The sequence below is a fragment of the Oncorhynchus mykiss genome, chromosome Y (genome assembly GCF_013265735.2).
Source record: "Oncorhynchus mykiss isolate Arlee chromosome Y, USDA_OmykA_1.1, whole genome shotgun sequence".
Taxonomy (NCBI): domain Eukaryota; kingdom Metazoa; phylum Chordata; class Actinopteri; order Salmoniformes; family Salmonidae; genus Oncorhynchus; species Oncorhynchus mykiss.
In genome coordinates this window covers 31831817-31848134 of record NC_048593.1, presented here as the reverse complement: position 1 = coordinate 31848134, position 16318 = coordinate 31831817, and the positions used below count along the sequence as shown (strand labels likewise).

Sequence of the window (16318 nt, the reverse complement as noted above, 5' to 3'; positions counted from 1 at the left end):
GTATTATGTCTTTGTGAATACTGTGCATGTGTGTGTGTGTGCACAGGGACGCGTTACTCACCTGTCATGTATGTTGCCTTTGTCATCTCCCACGGTGACTGTGACATTTCTTACTTTGCTGAGGTCAAAGTGCAGGTCGTATTGGTGGTAGTCAGGGGTGATCCAGCCTACCCACACCCCGCTGGGCTCTTGTCCCGCAATCACTCGCACTGAATAATAGTACTGAACACAGAGAATGTGAGCAGAAAACATGATTAACAAGGAGTTGAACTACCTAAAACTAAAAATGAATTTAAAAAAAACATTTCCAGACAAAAATGTCCCAGTGAAGAGAAGTAAGGTTCAAACACGAGGATCTGAAGAGATGTTAAAGGTCATACTGTGGTGGTGTTGAGGATGATGTCATCGTCATCTCTGTCGTCTGGGACCACTTCCTCCGTCAGACGGGGCATGGTGGGAACAACAGGGGGCGAAGTTAAAGCTGCCTTCTTGGCCTTGAACAGGAACCTGAGTGCAACACACAATGTCAGCGTAGTTGGGTGTTAAGGGATTTTTCTAATCAATAATGACTAATTATGTATACATTTCAATCAGGACTGACTAATCAGAATACTATTATGTTACTGTATAGATGTATACATTTTATTTTAATCCTAGTACTGAATATAATGTGTGTAATTATTATCAAGAATTAGAACAATGACTGTCTGTTCCTTGGTAGAAACAAATTAACTTATCGTCAGACTGGCTAGAATGCTTATCTACACAGGGAGGCTTTGGCCTGGTCATAAATGATCTATACTGGTGGGGGTCTATGTAGGAAGGCTTGAGAACTATACTGCCATTGTACCAGAGTGGAGGAGGGACGGGACAGTTTGAAACCTAATGACGTCATTTAACCTGTTGTAAATTGTATCATGTTCAGTACTCTCGAGAATAAACGCTAGTGCTTGATTTTGAGACTGGTCTCTGCCCATTTTATGCAAATAAGTTTCTTACAAATCCTTAGAAATGGGCTGAGTGTATTAATTGAATTGGGTAATAAACATATAGGAATTGAATTCCTCCAACAATTGGTCCTTCGAACGCCGGGTCTAAATAACTGTCTTTGCCATCTGAAGGTCGTACGCCGAACATCGTGCACGGGCGGGTCTAGTCCCGTTATTTTAAGACCTGGCCTCTGAATTAAGGTTAAAGAACAGGCCGGTACACACACCAGACTGACAGGGACGGTGACTAGATCCAACGAACATTGCTTTTCCCAGTCGGCGACAAGGTCAGTAGCCTATATTCTCGATTCTGGGGGGAATGATTTAAGTTATCTTTGATTTGATATTCTAAAATGTTTCGAATTTATCATTAATAGGAGCTTTACTATTCCAAACAGATCCACAGGGTTTTGTATGGCCAATATACACTGGGTTTGTATGACCAATATACACTGGCAGGTCTGAAATGACCTCAGGTAAAGTGCACTACCATAAATAAACTAAACTTAATCATGAGAGGCATATCCGCCCGAGATTAAGAGGGGATATTAAATAGGTGCTGGGAGATAGGACGGTGATCTTGTGCAAATAGGATAACCCATAGGATTAAGAGGGGATATTAACTAGGCTTGGGGAGACAGGAAGGGAATTCTATGCGTACAAGATAACTTGAATGGTCAATTAAACTCTGGGAGATTTGACCATCGTTCCGATTCAACAAACAGTACTGAAATAAAGTCCAAATAAGGAGGAGAGGGAAGCCTAAATCTGGAGGAATGGGATAAAAGCCAAATCTATAGACAAGAGGTTCCAGGAGAGAGGGAAACCTAAAATAGTGGCGTGAGATACGAGATATTAGTGTCCTTTAAAAGCCCTCTGACACAACCTGAAATAAGATGTTAACTAGGGATTTACGACCCCTGGGCTTATAGTTGTATAGGTAAGACCTAATATCTGATCGACAGTCAAAGCTATTGATAAGGTTTCCAAAAAGGAGAAAACACAAATAGAAATCCATACACATAGATTGTAATCATTAAAGAGACACACACATAGTCAGGCAGTAGAACAACCATAGTGACTAGGTAATGGTAAACAGCACATACATAGATCATAGAAATATATACACATAGATAGTGATAAATACCATAGCTACTAGGAGCGGCAAGGATTTATTAAACATGAGTAGTAAATCCTCAGAGGAGGGCCCAAAACTAACGGGAGATGAGAAATATATGCAGGAAGAAGATAAGAGGAACACCTATTTTAGCCAGACATGGAGGAGGAAGTACGAATTTGATGAACGTTTAAATAAAGAAAAACTGGAATCAATGATTAAACAAATAAATAGGGTTAGTGGAGACAAGACAGATAAACAACGGGCAGAGGGGCTAAATACAGCTAGGATGTGGTTAGCCGCGGCGAGGAAGAGAGCTGAGAACAAAGTGAAATGAAGAGAGGCGCCCAAAGTCTGACTCAGACAAAGACGACGGTCGCTAGTGTTTGTATAAGATATGAACTGAACGTTTTTAATAGGTTGTTTAGGTTGAATTGAGAGAATAATTCATTCAAAATAATGGCGATGCAATTTCGATGTTGCCCAAAATGATCTGCTAGAATAAAATATTAAGACAGCAGTCGTATTTAAATAAATGTATCATAGAAGAGAAAGTTACCTAAACCTGATGAATTCTAAGGAATAACGGAGAGATACGATAAAGTTTTGTGCCATCAGGATGTTATATTGTTTTATGAATCGACTGACATACGAAATAAATTTAGCAAAGAACATGGTACGTTTCAATTTTGGGGTATAGAAAGTTGGGAAGTTCGGTTGGTTTTACTTTTTCGATAGAATTTAAAGCAGAACTAAATCTGAATAGGGGATATATATTTGACAAGAGGCAGGCTGACTTGCTGCGTCATTACGTTGAATACACAATAACGTTCCTCAAATTATGACAAGAGAAAATGGGTTGTGTCATTTAGAGGGAAAATGCGAGCATTATAGCTTTGAGTCACTTTTCAAAAGTGGCTAAAAGTTCCAAATACATTTTTAAAAAGTAGCTGCATATCGTCAGGATAGTCTGAAAAGATGCTACAGCTAGCAACACAATTGCTAGGCGTTTCGTTTCATTGGGCTATATTTGGCTATAAGATAGGTAGGTAAGAATAGTTGAATTGTAAAAAGTTGTGGTTGTTTCCCGGGTATTGATTTTTGGTTAGGTAACGCCAGTGAATTCGAACAACAAGTTAACGTATTCTAAACATGATCTGTTTTCATTACGGGGAACAATGAAAGGTCTACAATATGGTATGGCTGTCTGAATGTGTTTTATTTTAAAGGGACAGTGCACGTTTATCACAGTTGTGTGAGTGTAATGGCAGGGTTTAAAGTATTTTGGGGAGACAATTTGGAGAAAGACTGAATGAGTTACATGAAACATTAAGAAAATTTAAAACGAATGATTTGAGGCTATTATCATAATTATTAGGTGTTGTTTTTGTAGTAAACATTTGGGTTAAGGGGATTTCCATGTTCCCAGAGACAAGATATCTTAAAGGGGTACACTCACATATGGAATTTTAGGAGTTTTATTTTCTGAGTATTAATTAGACAAGTACATTTTTTAAGATAAAGCGTTCTTTAATATGTCTAATATGGTATGGAACACGAATGTAAAGTGTGGTGTATCCTTTGACCTGTTTTCAGGGCTTTCCCAGGTGGTCTGATCAGCCACAGGGGGGAGCCATTTGAATAATTAATTTGTGGTCATGGGTGGTACTGGTTTTTAAGGTAAATTAATTATAATGGAGTTTATAGCTCTTGGACATAATTATTAGTTCAGAACCACAATTATTAGTTTTGAACCACAGAGGGAAAAAAGGAATTGAGGCAGGACAAATTATGGGGAGCGGAGGAACAAACTCTAGTGAGGAAGAAGGCCAGGTTCAGGGTTCTGTTTTAAACATTGGCTGTGAAGGGTTCAAATGGGCTACTATTGATTTAGTACTACAACAGGAACAGAAATTATATTAATCATCGATAATAAATGGGGGAGGATGGTCTTTTGAGGTTTGGACAGGACACAATTTAAGCCAATAGGGCAGGAAAATATATGATAGAAAAGGTGATTTTATAAGCATTCAAATTATTTATGAATATAAATAAGTTGCAGTTCTTAGGGATGGTAAATTACGGTAGATAAGGTATCTCAAACTATGCAACATATGTTAAATTGTGACTGATTTCTAAGTTTAACCCATGTTATTTTTTAATACAGGAAAGAGATATATGGTTAGCATTCATTGTGGCTTTAATTAATCATTAGAATATTTTTATTTAAATAGTATTAAAGTTTGACAGGGATATATGACAACTGTGGTGATTCAGGATTAGGGATAGGATCGAGAACCTTAATTAACCAATATAAGGACTTTAGAAATTGACACCATAGACATGTTTTTGTAAAAAAAAAAATCCATGAGTTTAGATAAAGCCAATCAGTAAGACATTTAGTTAAAATTTGGAAGCAACACATAGTTGTTACAGACAGATAGGGGAAAGGGCAGACAGAGGAGTCCTCCCCGCACTGCTGAGACCTTGAAGGTTTGAGAGCAGAGAGGAAATGAACACAGATACCTCTTAAAGTAGATAAGACACTTGACAGAGAATTGGTACAGGATAGATCTGAATGGACGCCCAAGGGAGAATTGGACAAGTGGAGAATGAAAGGGGCTCCTACATGATGATGTCAGAACATAAGGATAATTGACTAATCTTACCTAAGTCATTGTTTAGAGTAGGCAAGGTTGTTACCTGGGCATAGCCAGGTATCAAAGGGGGGATGGGTAAGTTGTGGTCTAGGATAGGACACTTAGTGGCCTATTGGATAATAAACTAATAATACATTTTAAAAAATAGCTAACAAGTAGATATAGAAGTTAAAGATATAATCACATAGAACATATGAGAAACTGTTTGTTAACCAAACCTGTATGTCCAAGATTTTATGCATTACAGGTGAACTAGAGGAGTCGGTGATTCACTCAATCCAGTCCCCGAGGAGAATAGACAGGAAGCAGCCCGTTGGAAGGGGTCATACCAAGGACTCCTGGTGACAGCCTTCACCCTGAGAATAGCTAAAATAATTACCTGAATTCATATCACACACTGCGGGAGGGTAAGACACACTGACACTGTCGAACAATCACAGTGTTCGAGAGGAGAACTGGAATTAACAGAATTCCGGGGGCCATCTCTCGAACGAAGACTTCCTTTCCTGTCATTCCATCCCTGTGTTTGTTCATAAAAGTGGAGGTGTGTCTTGCATCTGGCTGCTGATGTGTTTTCTGGGAAAGGGTGGGGTTTTACAGGTGTACTGATTCGTTGTGAGCTGTCTGATCGTGGGAGCCATATTCCTGATACACCATGAACCCCGAGAAGGCCAAAGAGGGTAACTTGACTCGTGCTAGATGGGGAGAATGTGATATTACCATAGCATCTTAGCAGGTCACTGGAACTGAATAGTAAGGAAGGGAGAGTGAGATTGGGAAGGATGTCTCAGTGGAGTTTCATGTAGACCAACTGGGGTCATTCACTATGGGCAGTCTAGAACCATGGGTCTCTATGGAAGGTATTTGTGTAAATCACAGTGTAATTCATGGAGTCGGGCCATAGCTCAAACTGAAAGGGACGGCTATGTAAACCCATACACCCAATTTGGGACCAGATGAAGTATAGTAAGGGTTGGAGTTTCTGACTGTGTTCCCGAGCAGAGGAAGTATGGTATAAAGGTACGAATTAACATTAAAACGATAAAGACCCAGGATCTCGGGTTGGCTTTGACCAGTTTTCAACTGATACTATGGTACCGTTCCAGGTGGCAGAGGTTAGAGTTGGTAAGGAGACTATGGTCGGCCGGAGTTCAATCAATCTCCCTAACACAACGGACATTCCTAGTGTAATCATCCAGGGTAAAGGACCACTACGAATAATTCAGGTTCAAGATATATAAAACCTTGAGAGAACAAAATCAAATCAAATCATGACATGTATTAAAGTGTCGTCAGACTGGCTAGAATGCTTATCTACACAGGGAGGCTTTGGCCTGGTCATAAATTATCTATACAGGTGGGGGGTCTATGTAGGAAGGCTTGAGAACTATACTGCCATTGTACCAGAGTGGAGGAGGGACGGGACAGTTTGAAACCTAATGACGTCATTTTCAGTTTATAACCTGTTGTAAATTGTATCATGTTCAGTACTCTCGAGAATAAACGCTAGTGCTTGATTTTGAGACTGGTCTCCGCCCATTTTATTCAAATAAGTTTCTTACAAATCCTTAGAAATGGGCTGAGTGTATTAATTGAATTGGGTAATAAACATATAGGAATTTAATTCCTCTAACATTGGGCCTCCTTTTCAACAGGACTGAGAAAACATGACGACGATGACAGTTAAAAGTGCCGTTTTCAGCATTCACTTTCCACTTTCTTCTCCAACAGAGAGTTGTGACCTGTCTCTTCTCCAACAGAGAGTTGTGACCTGTCTCTTCTCCAACAGAGAGTTGTGACCTGTCTCTTCTCCAACAGAGAGTTGTGACCTGTCTCTTCTCCAACAGAGAGTTGTGACCTGTCTCTTCTCCAACAGAGAGTTGTGACCTGTCTCAAGCCTATCGTCTGTCTCTTCACTAATCTGAACCCTACTCAGTACTGACCCCTTCTTCTTGCTCTTCTCTGTAGAGGCATCTTTCACATTCTCTCCTCCGTTGACGGAGATATCCTTAGGCACAGAGGGCTCCTTCTCCTCCTCCTTCTCTGTGCGGCTGGCAGACTTCTTCAGCACCTCAAAGTCAGAGTCGGGGTCCACCTCCAGGACCTGGTCCTCGGGGATGGTCAGGGTTCGTGTCAGGGGGGTGGTCCCAGCCATGATTTTAAAGGTCTCGTGGAACTCCACGGGCATACTGAGCCTCAGGAACAACAGATCGGTGTTGGCATTCTGAGAGCCGAAGGTCTTGTGGGTCAGTTTCAGACAGGGAGCGTTGTCCACCGTCCCATCCACACGGGACACCTACACAGGGGATGTGGGAGAAAGGGCAGAAAATCACATATTGAAAACCCACAGAAGAAAACATTTGAATGTTAACGTGTTTTAAATGGAATTATAAAATATAGGAAGGGAAGCCATTCCAAGACACTGTTGTTGAACAACATATGCTGTACTGTACATCAACGTGAGGGTGTTCTGTAGGAATAGGGATGAATTGGGGCAGGCTCTTGCTGAACCACATGGTGATGTCTCTCTTCATGTTGATGGCGAAGGGTTCAAAGCCCTCCTGAAGGCCACAGATGGTGAAGTAGCGCAGGCTGCTGACGTTCTGGCCCAGGTTGAGCCGGCCAACCTGAGACAGGCCCAGACTACACACAGGGATAAAACCTGGAGACCAGCAGATTCAGTTTAATGAATAACACTAATCTAAAATCAGTAGATCCATCCTACAAGGATTTACCTCCCAAGCCCCAGCAGCCTCCCCATCTGTCACCTCCAAGCACCCAGCAGCCTCCCCATCCGTCACTCACCATCTCCTATGTCAATGTCCTTGAAGGCCATCTCAGATCCAGAGTCACTGATCAGCATCTTTCCGTTCAGGGTGAAGAAGATGTTCTGCTCTACCAGGTCAATCATACAGCCCACCACGTCACCTGGCAACCAGATACGACCAAACGGCTCATTGCCCACATGCCAACGCTGAGCCTAAAAAAGAACGGTCAAAGTTCAAATACGACATGTTAGTGAATGTTTCCCTAAAACAGACACAGAACATTTATCCCCAACCATACCTTGAAACCATTGAAGACATAGGCGAGCTCATCTGCTCCCAGCTCTGTGTCAGCGCGGACACTGGGTCTGGCCCAACCCACTCTCATCTCCCCCACAGTCACAGCCTCAAACTCAAAGTACCACTTCCCCTGGGTCACCGCGTATGACCTCTCAGCCCGGAACACCCGGATCTTATCTCCACGAGAATGACCTTCCCCATGACCACCTAGCACAAACAGATTCAGGTGACATTATTAACAGGTTATATATTCATTATATACACAGTTCAATATATATATATGTGTGTGTATGTATGTATGTATGTATGTATGTATGTATGTATGTATGTATGTATTTATGTACAGTGGGGAGAACAAGTATTTGATACACTGCCGATTTTGCAGGTTTTCCTACTTACAAAGCATGTAGAGGTCTGTAATTTTATCATAGATACACTTCAACTGTGAGAGATGTGATTTTCTGGATTTTTGTTTTAGATTCCATTGTATGATTTTTAAGCAATTAATTTGCATTTCTTGCATGATATAAGTATTTGATACATCAGAAAAGCAGAATTTAATATTTGGTACAGAAATCTTTGTTTGCAATTACAGAGATCATACATTTCCTGTAGTTCTTGACCAGGTTTGCACACACTGCAGCAGGGATTTTGGCCCACTCCTCCATTCAGACCTTCTCCAGATCCTTCAGGTTTCGGGGCTGTCGCTGGGCAATACGGACTTTCAGCTCCCTCCAAAGATTTTCTATTGGGTTCAGGTCTGGAGACTGGCTAGGTCACTCCAGGACCTCGAGATACTTCTTACGGAGCCACTCCTTAGTTGCCCTGGCTGTGTGTTTTGGGTCGTTGTCATGCTGGAAGACCCAGCCACGACCCATCTTCAATGCTCTTACTGAGGGAAGGAGGTTGTTGGCCAAGATCTCGCGATACATGGCCCCATCCATCCTCCCCTCAATACGGTGCAGTCGTCCTGTCCCCTTTGCAGAAAAGCATCCCCAAAGTTTCCACCTCCATGCTTCACAGTTGGGGTTGTACTCATCTTTCTTTTGTACTCATCTTTCTTTTTTTCTTTTTCCTCCAAACACGGCGAGTGGTTTAGACCAAAAAGCTCTATTTTTGTCTCATCAGACCACATGACCTTCTCCCATTCCTCCTCTGGATCATCCAGATGGTCATTGGCAAACTTCAGACGGGCCTGGACATGCACTGGCTTGAGCAGGGGGACCTTGCGTGCGCTGCAGGAGTTTAATCCATGACGGCGTAATGTGTTACTAATGGTTTTCTTTGAGACTGTGGTCCCAGCTCTCTTCAGGTCATTGACCAGGTCCTGCCGTGTAGTTCTGGGCTGATCCCTCACCTTCCTCATGATCATTGATGCCCCACGAGGTGAGATCTTGCATGGAGCCCCAGACCGAGGGTGATTGACAGTCATCTTGACCTTCTTCCATTTTCTAATAATTGCGCCAACAGTTGTTGCCTTCTCACCAAGCTGCTTGCCTATTGTCCTGTACCCCATCCCAGCCTTGTGCAGGTCTAAAATTTAACCCTGATGTCCTTACACAGCTCTCTGGTCTTGGCCATTGTGGAGAGGTTGGAGTCTGTTTGATTGAGTATGTGGACAGGTGTCTTTTCTACAGGTAACAAGTTCAAACAGGTGCAGTTCAGGTGGAGAACAGGAGGGCTTCTTAAAGAAAAACTAACAGGTCTGTGAGAGCTGGAATGATTACTGGTTGGTAGGTGATCAAATACGTATGTCATGCAATAAAATGCAAATGATTTACTTAAAAATCATACAATGTGATTTTCTGGATTTTTGTTTTAGATTCCGTCTCTCACAGTTGAAGTGTACCTATGATAGAAATTACAGACCTCTACATGCTTTGTAAGTAGGAAAACCTGCAAAATCGGCAGTGTATCAAATACTTGTTCTCCCCACTGTATGTATGTATGTATGTGTGTGTGTGTATGTATGTGTGTATGTATGTATGTGTATTTATGTGTGTGTGTGTGTGTGTGTGTGTGTATACACACATACTTATTGGACAGTTTATTAGGTACACAACCCAGTTGACAAAAATGGTCACATGTCTAGCTATATAAAACTGTCAGACAGGCATCGAGGCATTCAGTTACTGTTCAATTGAATGTGAGAATGGGCAAAACAAATGACCTAAGTGACTTTGAGCGTGGTATGATCGTCAGGGCCAGGTACGCCGGTTTCAGTATCTCGGAAATAGCTTTTCATGCACAACAGTGTCTAGGTTTTACAGAGATGGTGCGACAAAAAAAAAACATCCAGTCAGGTGTGGGGGAAAGTTTTCCTGGCACACATTAGGTCCCGTGATACCAAGTGACCAACGTTTCCATGCCCTGAAGAATTCAGACTGTTCTGGAAGCTAAGGGGGGTCCGACCCGGTACTAGATCAGTTTATATCTTGGCAGACAGACGGACAGACTCACTGCTCTCCTGGTCAGGTGGCTCAATGTTGTAACCGTAGCCGATGAGAGTGCGGACAGCTGCACAGACAGTGTCTCTGTTGGTCTTCTTGGTCTTTTCATCCAGCAGGTTGTATGGCACCAGGCGCGGGTTGCGTTTGTTCATTATGTCCTGAACATGGAAGTAAACAGTTAAAATCAACAAACAATTGTGTGAGTCATAGAATGATTGTGCAAGTTACGGACTTTAATCTCCTGGAAAGATTGATACTGTATAAAGAAAGCTCCAAGAACAATATTGTTTGTTTTTCTAAACATCTTGAATAGTTATGTAAGGGAAATGTTAATGTTGGTGCTATTCTTATAACTCATTTCTGTGTTCTATTCATGTGCTGTTCTATAAACCAATTCCTGTGTTGATGCAAGTGGCTGACTGCACAAATCACACCTATCAGTAGCTGTGATTTGGCAGTACGCCCAGACCGTGTTTTGAGAACGAAGGACCGTGTTTTGAGAACAAACTAAAGATATCTCAGTTTCAAGGTCTCAGCTTAGAGAAGAGAAGCCTTGTGAGGTGTTGGTCTGTCACATGTTATGAAACAGTATTGGTCAAGCACATGGATGAAACAAAACAGTAATGATTAATTAATTATGCTAAATCATGGAAATATAACATGTCTGTGTATAGCCGTGTGTAAGACAACTGTTGGGACTGCTTCGGCAGAGTTTTTCTGACAGACGTGTACTATGGTGCATTGAGTTGGTTGGAACCTCTCCAGCGCGTTGACAATAAACAATGATTCATTTAAGATTGACTTTGAGTGTCCCTGTGGAAGAATTTCCACAACAGTTACATAAATGTTGGCTCTGAAAACATCACAACTACGACAACTCATGAGTCAGTAGGACTCATACTTCACCCAGACTTCTGCATAACTTTGGGTGAGCTTGTTGTGTGCCCACCTGTAAGCCTTTGTGTGCGTTAAAAAAAAACACATTGTCTAAAATGACTTAAGCTATGATCACAGGTTAGCTTTCCCACGCGATCAGAGAGAGATGAAAGATACCTGTACAATGCTGTAGGTCCACCCCTGGTGAACCCTGTCACGAGCCCACACGTTGTGCCCATTCTCTGCCAGTCTCTCCACTAGGTTGGTCTGGTTGGGTGTCAGCTTGACATGGTTGAGGTCCAGAGGGGCAGGCTTATATCCACTACTCATCATATACCTGTGGACCAAACATGATGTTATGATTAGACTAGTAAGTGAGATGTCATTAGGACTCTTCTATTACACTCACTAAGTGAACAGGCCTCTTCTTAAATGACAATCCAACATTTCAAAACGTTTATCTCTGATAATGTGAAGGAAAAAGGAAACCGCACACTGCTCTTGATAGTATTACTGATCTTTAATAAGCTGACGTATCAGCCTCACGGCCTTCGTCAGAAAACAATACTGTCAACCATGTTAGTTAATATCGGAGAATAATCGAGTCAACATCTAAAATAGTCTGAGATCCTGTTTTGAGGTCTGACTCACGTCTTGGGCATCTTGATGTTCTTCAGGTTCTCCTCTGCTTTCTCATCTCCCATGCCCACATGGCAGCCCAGCGCCAGTAGAGTCCTTTGAGAAACAGAGGTAGTGAATACTGAGCACACACACACTAGGCAGAGAGGGCGTGTGCAAGACCTTGACTCACTTGAGTGTTTCTACTGACATGGCAAGGTTGTAATTCCTCTCTGGCTCTGGCAGGCTCTGGAAACCTACCAGGCAGGGGTGCAGTTTCTGGTTGTCATCTCGGAACTGGAGTAGAGGAATGCAAGCAGAGGCCAGAAACTATTTGTTTGCCAGATTGAAGTAAATAAATATCAGTCAGTCATGTAAGCAGTGTGAGCTGAATAGGGCAGTATGGGAATCACTCACCGACCCATAGGTCCATCCTTGTTCAATGCGAGTGACAGCCCATAGCTCATGGCTGTTTTCTGCCAGCTTCTCCCGAATGCGCTCCAAGTGAGGCGGAAGCACAATCTGAAAGGACAACATGGTGAATGGAAGCAAGAGAAAGGAGACAGAGAAATGCATTGATAAGTCAAGACTTTTACCTGTGCTGTGTCCACAGGGCAGGGGGTGAAGGCTGTGTGCGAGAGGGACTGTGTAGGCCCCAACAGATTGCGGACACCATTGACATCATGCTTATACTCCTTGATGGGCTCAATATGCAGTCGATCCTTGGGTAGCACAGCCTCATAGCACGGAGCATAGCCTGGGGGTGGGAGGAATTTAAAGTCTCCATGACGCCCTCCCAGGAGAAAACGAACCCTGGATGTTTTAAAGAAGAACAACATTAGCAGTGACGACTCATTCTACATCCTCTCTGACAGATTCTAAATAACAACAGCCCTGTTAGCCCCTTCAGAGGTTCTCACTTGACGCCTGCAGAGAAGCTGACGACAGGGAAGAATAAGCCATCCAGGTTGAAGTTCTCAAACATGCCCTGCACCGGGTGCCCGTTGATACGGAAAGAAATACTGGGCACACTCAGATCAAGGCAGCAGCTGACGACATCGTCTGCGGCTAGGATGTGCATGTTGGGGGTGGCGACATGACGTGGGACTCGTCCTGGGGAGGCAGACAGACAGAGGTCAGCATCACCTCAACCTTGTCAAAGAGAACTGCATTCTACAGATAAGCCCTGCTGACTCTACCTGACCACAGGTGGAGTCCATCAAAGGCGTATGAGTAGAGGTCGTCCCCCACCCCGTTACCACCCCAGCCCTCACCACCTCCAGGGTAGGGGCTGTAGCCATCAGTCAGAGCCCAGCCCACACGCAGGTGGAAGGCCTGGGCGGTCAAGAAGGGCTTTACATGGTCCACCATCACCTCAAAATACCACTTCTTATACTGAGTTGATCCTCCACACGTTCCTAGGAAGATGTTGGGCCTCACACTGAGGGGGGAGGAAAATAACCACAACTTTAACGGTTTGAAGGAAAAAACTAATTGGATATTCAACTAAATGTATTTAGAATGACCTGATGTCACACCTGGTGACATAATTGATGATGTTGGACTGCAGGAGGAGATCGCGACCCGGAAGCAGATTCTCTGTGATGAGATTCTGATTGGACCTTACAGCCACCCCATTACACACACACAAAGAGCAGAGCACATCTAACACCTAAGAAAACACAGGGAGAGAGCAAGGTCAAAGGGCTAGTGATTCCCAAATCACTGGACTGCCAACCAGATTACCTTTGAACACTTCTCTGGATAAATACAGGCTTAAATAATATTCACTGACCTTGTGATTGCGTCCATGCTTATCCAGTAAAGAAATTATAGATTTAATGTGGTTCTCCTGGATAATGTTCAAAACCTCTGGACTCTCAATCAGAACACAGTACAGCACCTCCAGGATGCCTGCGGTGAACATAATACACAATGAAATACTGACGATTCACCCAAAACACATTCAAGTCAATCTGAAAGGGGTGCTAAAGGTTCTGAAAGGGGATTTACCTGAGGAGGCCTCCAGACGGTCCAGTTTGCTGACCAGCCAGTCCAGATTATCACAGAACAGTGCACAGTTCGCCCGGTTCCCCCTGATCAGTGAGGCTTCATATGAAGACAATGACAGAGAGACCAGACAATACCCGATCAGAGCTAGGTCGTGTTCAGGATGACGGGCATGCTGGCACAAAAACTACAGCAATGCAGAGAAGGTGATGTACCTTGGAACACGAAGTGAAAGGATCAATAGCGGGTCACATACCCAGCAGCTCGTAGAGGAGATTAACTATCTCCTTCCAAGACTCGGCAGCCTCCTCCCCTGCAAACTCGGAGAAGTGGGCCGCTGTGTTGTAGACATTGAGTCGGTCGATACAGTCCAGCACCAGGGTGATCATGCCCTGTTGGAATGGCACAAAAAGCATGGGAATACCAAAGGCAGGAGCAGTTCAGGGAAAATAGTTAGAAAGTAAATCTTTATTTGTCACAGCACAGAATACAGCGGGTGTAATGATACAGTGAAATGCTTACTTGCAGTTCTTCCCCAACAGAATAAATATAAAGCACATTCGGTAGTATTCAGACACCTGGACTTTTTCCACATTTTGTTACGCTACAGTCTTATTCTAAAATGAATTAAATTATTATTTTTCCTCATCAATCTACACACAATACCCCATAATGACAAATCAAAAACAGATTTGACATGATTTACATACAGTAAGTATTAAAACCCTTTGTTATGAGACTCGAAATTGAACTGCATCCTGTTTCCATTGGTCATCCTTGAGATGTTTCTACAACTTGATTGGAGTCCACCTGTGGTAAATTCAATTGATTGGACATGATTTGGAAAGACACACACCTGTCTATATAAGGTCCCACAGTTAACAGTGCATGTCAGAGCTAAAAACACACCATGAGGTCGAAGGAATTATTCGTAGAGCTTCGAGACAGGATTCTGTCGAGACACAGATCTGGCGAAGGGTAGCAAAAAATGTCAGCAGCATTGAAAGTCCCCAAGAACACAGTGGCCATGATTCTTAAATGGAAGAAGGTTGGAACCACCAAGACTCTTCCTAGAGCTGGCCGCCCGGCCAAACTGAGCAATCGGGAGAGAAGGGCCTTGGTCAGGGAGGTGACCAAGAACCTGATAGTCACTCTGACAGAGCTCCAGAGTTCCTCTGTGGAGATGGGAGGATCTTCCAGAAGGACAACCATCTCTGCAGCACTGCACCAATCAGGCCTTTATGGTAGAGTGGCCAGACGGAAGCCATTCCTCAGTAAAAGGGACATGACAGATGCTTGGATTTAGCCAAAAGGCACCTAAAGGACTCTCAGACCATGAGAAACAAGATTCTCTGGTCTGATGAAACCAAGATTGAACTCTTTGGCCTGAATGCTAAGCGTCACATCTGGAAGAAACCAGGCACCATAGCTGTGGTGAAGCATGATGGTGGCAGCATCATGATGTGGGGGTGTTTTTCAGCGGCGGGGACTGGGAGACTAGTGAGGATCGAGGGAAAGATGAACGGAGCAAAGTACAGAGAGATCCTTGAAGAAAACCTGCTCCAGAGCGCTCAAGACCCCTGACCGGGGTGAAGATTCACCTTCCAACAGGACAACGACCCTAAGCACACAGCCAAGACAACTCAGGATTGGCTTTGGGACAAGTCTCTGAATGTCCTTGAATGACCCAGCCAGAGCCCAGACGAACCCGACGAGCATCTCTGGAGAGACCTGAATATAGCTGTGCAGCGACACTGCCCATCCAACCTGACAGAGCTTGAGAGGGTCTGCAGAAAAGAATGGGAGAAACTCCCCAAATACAGGTGTGCCAAGCTTGTAGCGTCATACCCAAGAAGACTGGAGCCTGTAATCGCTGCAAAAGGTGCTTCAACAAAGTACTGAGTAAAGGGTCTGAATACTGTGATATTTCCGTTTTTTTAAATACATTTGTAAAAGTTTCTAAAACCCTGTTTTTGCCTTGTCATTATGGGTTATTGTGTGTAGATTGAGGGGGGGGAAACAATTGAATCCATTTTAGAATAAGCCTGTAACGTAACAAAATGTGGAAAAAGTGAAAGTGTCTGAATGCTGAATACTGAATACTGTACAGTGTATCCTCTGGAGCTGCTGTCTGTGAGCACTGACCTCCTCTTGGAAGAGGTTCTGTCTGTTCTTAAGGGAGCGTAGTCTGGTCTGTTTCTCCTCGTGCTCCAGCTCCTCTGGGGGCTGGAAGTAGAAAATGAGGTCCTGCAGGGAGAGGACCACAGAGTCCATGGGCAGAGACGGGGAGCCTGAAGATGACTTGTTCTTCCCACTCAGAGAGTCCAGCGCTCTGGAGACACAGAACAAGCCACAACGTCACTGCACTGACCATGAGGTCAAACATTAAAGCAGGGCCATCTGGCCCTCCTGAAGGATAGCAGTAAGTCAAAGGGGGTCTATACATAACACCATAAGGTGCACAAGCATGAACATGTTCACCGATTCCTAGGTATGTGCTCAGACAGCAAGCGCAGTGGGAGTGGAGAGGGGC

The 16318-nt window shown here is 43.5% G+C and overlaps 1 protein-coding gene across 1 annotated transcript in view; it reads right to left on the bottom strand.

The window, feature by feature from the left end:
- LOC110509422 (ryanodine receptor 1-like) overlaps positions 1-16318 on the bottom strand; it is an 88063-nt gene that overhangs the window by 60412 nt on the left and 11333 nt on the right. The window contains exons 13-31 of the mRNA XM_036968227.1: positions 15931-16117; positions 14042-14177; positions 13789-13884; positions 13571-13689; positions 13314-13447; positions 12975-13216; positions 12696-12888; positions 12372-12588; positions 12193-12297; positions 11969-12072; positions 11809-11892; positions 11335-11494; positions 10292-10439; positions 7833-8038; positions 7572-7746; positions 7220-7428; positions 6710-7062; positions 381-507; positions 62-222 (exon numbers count right to left, since the gene is read on the bottom strand). Coding sequence (XP_036824122.1) covers positions 62-222; positions 381-507; positions 6710-7062; positions 7220-7428; positions 7572-7746; positions 7833-8038; positions 10292-10439; positions 11335-11494; positions 11809-11892; positions 11969-12072; positions 12193-12297; positions 12372-12588; positions 12696-12888; positions 12975-13216; positions 13314-13447; positions 13571-13689; positions 13789-13884; positions 14042-14177; positions 15931-16117 — 3156 coding nt within the window. The remainder of the gene's footprint in view (positions 1-61; positions 223-380; positions 508-6709; positions 7063-7219; positions 7429-7571; positions 7747-7832; positions 8039-10291; positions 10440-11334; positions 11495-11808; positions 11893-11968; positions 12073-12192; positions 12298-12371; positions 12589-12695; positions 12889-12974; positions 13217-13313; positions 13448-13570; positions 13690-13788; positions 13885-14041; positions 14178-15930; positions 16118-16318) is intronic.